At 72.1% G+C, this 4836-nt stretch overlaps 1 protein-coding gene across 1 annotated transcript; it reads left to right on the forward strand.

Annotated features, from left to right (window-relative positions):
• Window positions 1-9: 9 nt before the first annotated feature.
• NDUFA13 (NADH:ubiquinone oxidoreductase subunit A13) lies at window positions 10-1762 on the forward strand (the record flags this gene model as incomplete). The annotated part of the gene is made up of 4 exons (XM_085318476.1): window positions 10-143; window positions 358-429; window positions 875-944; window positions 1516-1762. Coding segments are annotated over 4 exons (396 nt in total), but the record flags the coding sequence as incomplete, so codon positions are not given.
• Window positions 1763-4836: the final 3074 nt, after the last annotated feature.

Raw genomic sequence — 4836 nt, forward strand, 5'->3', positions numbered from 1 at the left:
GGGGGCGGGAGGGGGCCCGGGCGCCGGGCCCGCCGCCCCCCGCCGCAGCCGCCGCTCCCCGCAGGTTACAGCCTCTTCGCGCTGGGCATCGGCAGCCTCCTGCTGGGCTACTACACCATCGTCAAGTGGAACCGCGAGCGCAGGTGACTCCGGGCCCCCGGGACCCTCCGCGGCCCCGCGCCTCCCGCACCCCCCGGCCCGGTCCCTGCCCGCCCCCCTCCGCCTCCTGCCCCGGTTCCCCCCTTCTGCCCCCTCCCTGGGAGCCCTCGGTCCTCCCCGGGGGGCTCCGGGTCCCTCAGCCCACCCCGCGGCACCGAGAGTTGGGGGCGGCTCTGACCCTGCACCGTCCCTCCGCAGGCGGCTGCTCATCGAGGACCTGGAGGCGCGGATCGCCCTCATGCCGCTGCTGCAGGCTGAGTCGGACCGCAGGTGCTGGAGGGGGGCGATGGCCGCGGGGGCTGCTGGGTCTCGCCGCGCTCAGAGYACGAGCTGGGCCGGGGCTCTCTTAGCGGGCTGGTCCCGGCCTGGAGGGCCTTGCTGTGCCCTGCCGGAGTGGACGAGGAGAGCGTAGGAAGTCCTGAGCGCTTTCCCTCGGCTCTGCGTGCCCTGGTGGGTTGTTTGCCCCCCGTGGGGCTGCGTTCACCATCAGATTGTTTCCCCCAGAGCGCAAACTGGGTTTGCTGAGGGCTCCCAGTGCGGGTCCTGCTGTGTGTGACAGGGAAAGAGCAGCAGAGGCTTCTTACTCAGCCYGGGACTGTGCTCTGGGAAACAGATCTTGAGGCTGAGGCGTGGCTGAGGTTTAACTCCCTGCACGGCATGCTGCGGCCYCGCTTGTGGCCTCGCGATCGGGGGACAACCTTTCCCTCTGTTACAGGACCCTGCGCCTGCTACGACAGAACCTGGACGAGGAAGCTAAAATCATGAAGGATGTTCCTGGGTGGCAGGTTTGTAACTCGCAGGCACCACAGGGAAGGGGCAGGAGCAGGCAGTGAGTGGGAGTGCTGGGGCCCGCTCCGTGGCGCTCCCCAGAGCAGCGCTGCTTACCGGGGGGCTGGCCGCTCGCGTGGGTTTTGGTCTGTGTCCTGTTTCCTCTGTGAGCTCGGATTATCTGGGTTTGGAGGAGTCTCCCGGGACCTGGGTACCCCGCYGGGTTTATCAGGCGGTGACAGGAGGAAGGAAGACCAGGCTGAGCGGTGCCGCCGCTCGTAGTGGGGGCTGTGGGYGTCAGCGGCCTGCAGAGGAAGCCGAGGCTTCCGCGGTGCAGCACGGGGGTGCTGGGGCTCCTGGCACGGCCCTGGGCCCTGATATGGGTCCTTTGGGCGCCTGTGGGGCTCCCTTGGGAGCTGGGGCAGTCTCGTGTTTGGCAGCATCAGCCTAGACCTGACGGGAAAGYTCGCTCGCGCGGCGGTGGCCGCTGCGGGGGCTCGCGGACTGCCACGACCGCGCGCGGGCCCTGCCCAGCGAGGGCCGAGCGCCCGCTTCGGCGCGGCTTCTTCGCCGGCTCTCGCTCTCCAGGTCGGGGAGTCCCTGTTCCACACCGACCGCTGGGTGCCCCCGACGTTAGACGAGCTCTACTACCTGCGGCCRGCCAGCGAGCTGGACAACGAGAAGTTCGGCCTGCAGTATTACGTCTGAAGCCCGGCAGAGCCCGAGCCCTCCCCGGGTTTYGGTCCCCCCAGGYGCTGTGGGGGTGTCGTCTGTCAGAYGYGCTCCTTGTTGACCACGTGTTTGAGCATCTGCTATTACAACCGCACGGATGTGAGGTGTCTTGTGTGTTCCTGAACAGCTCTTYCTGTATCCTCCTTGGAGACGCTTCRCCGCTTTTGTCCCCRTTTGCGCSGTCCCACGYGCAYGGCTGGCACAGGGAGCGGTCCCTGGACGGAGCGGGACTAAGTGCTCTGCGTGGTGCCCGGCCCTTCGTTTCTCAGGGCTCTGTGGATTGCTTTGCTGTGGCCCTCGCTGCTGGCAGCTGGCTCGGGGCTGAGCTGGGCCAAGTTCCACCTGCTCAAAGCGCCYGAGTGCCTTTGGGTGGCTGCACAGGAGCTCAGCGCTCCCCGCCCTGCCTGGGGTGCTGCTCGCAGCTCTGCCGCTGCAGCCGCACGCAGGGCCTGGTCCGGGGGTGGCCCGGTGGTCAGGGAAAGCCGAGGACTCTGCCGAGCCTCCCGGCTCTGCCRTGGTCACCGCTGCTGCGGGAGCAGCCTCAAAAGGGAGAGCGGAGTTAAAAACGGGGGATTTCAAGYAGTGAGCTCCTTGTCCCCGGCGCTTGGCGCAGGGAGGAGGGAAGGCGCTTCGCAAACCCCTGGGCCCGCTCGCTGCGGCTGCCCGGCGCCTGCAGCCCCCTCGGCCGGCGTCCAGCCCCCTGGGGAGCGGCGTTGGGGTGCTGCAGCCCCGCGCGTGTCGCCCTGCGCCTGCACTGGGGCTCCCCGGGGAGCCGAGGCCGTTGCTGAGCGTGCGCCGGTGGTGCTGAGCCCCCTCCCCAGCAGGGAAGGGTCAGTGCAGGCAGCAGCTCCCCAGGCTGCTGGGGCAGTTTTGACCCCCCCTCAGCAAGTGTCCCCCCCCCCACCCCTGGGCCTGCAGCAGGGAGGGCTGGTCCTGGGGGGGGGAAGCAGCCGTGCAGTCCTGCTGCCCCCCCTTGGGCCCTGGAGCGAGCTCTGAGGTAGCAAACCCCAAGCCCGAGCGTTGTGGGGATGCTCTTCCCTGGGGGGGTCCCGTGGTGTCCGGCTCAGGGTGATGCGGGCGCAGCGGGGCCCGGCCGGGGACCTCCCTGCGTGGGCGCTCGTGGGCGGCCGCGGTCGGCCCTGTTCTCCCCTGGGCCGGGAGCGGGTAGCGCTGGGCGAGCTGGAAGGTGCCTCTGGTGCGGTGAGGGACGGGGCCAGGCGCAGCMGAGGGGCAGGAGGGAAAATCCCGGGCTCCGGGGCCTCCCCGTGGGGCCGGGGCTCGCTAGAGGGCACCAAAGGATTGGGAACGGGGAGGGGAGGGGACAGGGCTGGTCTGGAGGGTCTCCCGGGGAGGGGGTCTGTGGGGTCTGCCAGGCTGGCTAGGGAGCGGGGGGGGGGGCCCAGGGTCTGGCGGGACGGCCTGGGCATGGGGAGTCCCAGACCGGGGGGGCCAAGGGGCAGCCCCCCCCCCCCACACACACACGACCGCAGCGTTGTTCCGCTTTCCGTGACGCCCGAGGCCTCGGGCTCGCCGGGCTGCCGGCGCCCTGCCTCCCACGAAGCGTGGCCACGGCCACGCCGCTGCCGGCCACGCGTGTCCTGAACCCGCTAGCCACGGGGACGGCGAGCCCTGAGCCTGCTAGCCGTGTGCTTGCCCAGCCCCGAGCCCGGCAGCCCGGGGTGCTGCGGGGTGCCAGTCCTGCACCCGGGGTGGGTGACTGCGGGTGCAGGCATCGYGGCCAGGGCGCCCTGTCCTCCCGGCTCCTCGCTGGCAGCAAAGCAGAGGCCGTCGAGAAGGAGCCGCTGGAGGATTAGCAGATCGGGCGGCAGCGGCCGGTYGAGCTCTGCGGGTGCCGCCGGGCCGTGGCCACCGCCAGGGTGAGGGCAGCCCCGGGAATGGGGACGGGGACGGGGACCCTCCTCTCGCCCCTCGCCTGGCCCGGGGCGAGCACGCAGCACCGTGCAGGGCCGGGAGCTGCCCGGGGCCCCGAGCCCTTCGGGCCAGGCGCCGGCGCGGCGATGCCGGGGTCGCGCCAGCCTTTCCCGGGGCCGTCCCTCTGCTCATTGGTTTTTGCATTCCTCGGGCACCTTCAGTTCTTTCCCAGGGTGGAATCGGGGTCCGAGGCCCTGCCCGGAGGGGAGCTGCTGACGGTGTCCCCGGGGTGGTGTCCGTGCCGGCAGGAGGGTCCCTGGGGGTGGCCGTGGGGCTCCCAGCCGCGAGGAGGAGGAGGAGGAGGAGGAAGCAGGGCAGTGAGCAGAGACGTGTGCAGGCATCAAGGGCAGCTTTGTGCTCCAGGACACCGGCGAGCGCCGCTCCGCTCCGGCCTGGCTCAGCTTTTCCATTCCAGCTGTCTGGGCCGCTTTCTGCCCTCCCTGGGTTCACCCGAGGCGGAGAAATATTTGGGTGTTGGAGCCTCTGCGGATCCTGCAGCCGCCAGCCTCTCCCCTCCAGGCTCCTCGGGGCACCCGGATGCCCCAGCCCTCCGGGAAGCCCCGGCCAGGGGAGCAGAGCGAGCGGCCGCCTCCCTCGGGGCCGAGCATCCTCCTCCGGAGCATCTGCCTCCGTCGGGGCCGAGCCCGTGGGCGCCCCGGGCGCTGCGCAGGGAGAGCGTCCGCGTGCCCCGGCTCGGGCGTCGGGCGGGGTCTCCCGGCATCCCCCTTCCCCGGGCTCCCCCGTCCCTGCCTGCGGCATTCCCGGGAGCTGCAAGGAGGTTTTGTCCCGCGCGTGCCGGAGGCGGTGCACGGCTGGCGCCGCTCGGGTCTCGTGGTGCTCGGACGGAGCCGGGCTCCCGGGGCAGGGAAGGGACCCGCCGGCGGGCGAAGCGAGGAGCCCGGCCGAGCGCCCGCGCCGGGACGTCGCCCCGCAGCGCCGGGACGCCCCCTCCTCCCCGCGCCGGTGCCGGCGCCGGGCCGCGTTGGCGTTTCTCCAGGCTCTGCTGGGAGCCCGGGGATGCCACGAAACGCTGCTGCCGGCGGCGGCGGCGGCGCTCGCCCGGCCCGGCCTCCCCGAGCCCCCGCCACCGGCTCTGTTGTTGTTGGAAACCTTGGCCTCCCTCGGAGGAATGTGACCTCAAATCCCCGCGCTGGCCGGCTCCCCGCGCCTGCAGAGCTCGCCGCGCGCCGGCTCTGCCCCGCCGCGAGCTGGCCGTGCCGCCGCCGCCCCCCCCGCCCCGGCCCC

This window comes from Rhea americana, unplaced genomic scaffold (assembly GCF_003343005.1).
Source record: "Rhea americana isolate MKP2758 unplaced genomic scaffold, rheAme1 scaffold_538, whole genome shotgun sequence".
Lineage (NCBI taxonomy): Eukaryota > Metazoa > Chordata > Aves > Rheiformes > Rheidae > Rhea > Rhea americana.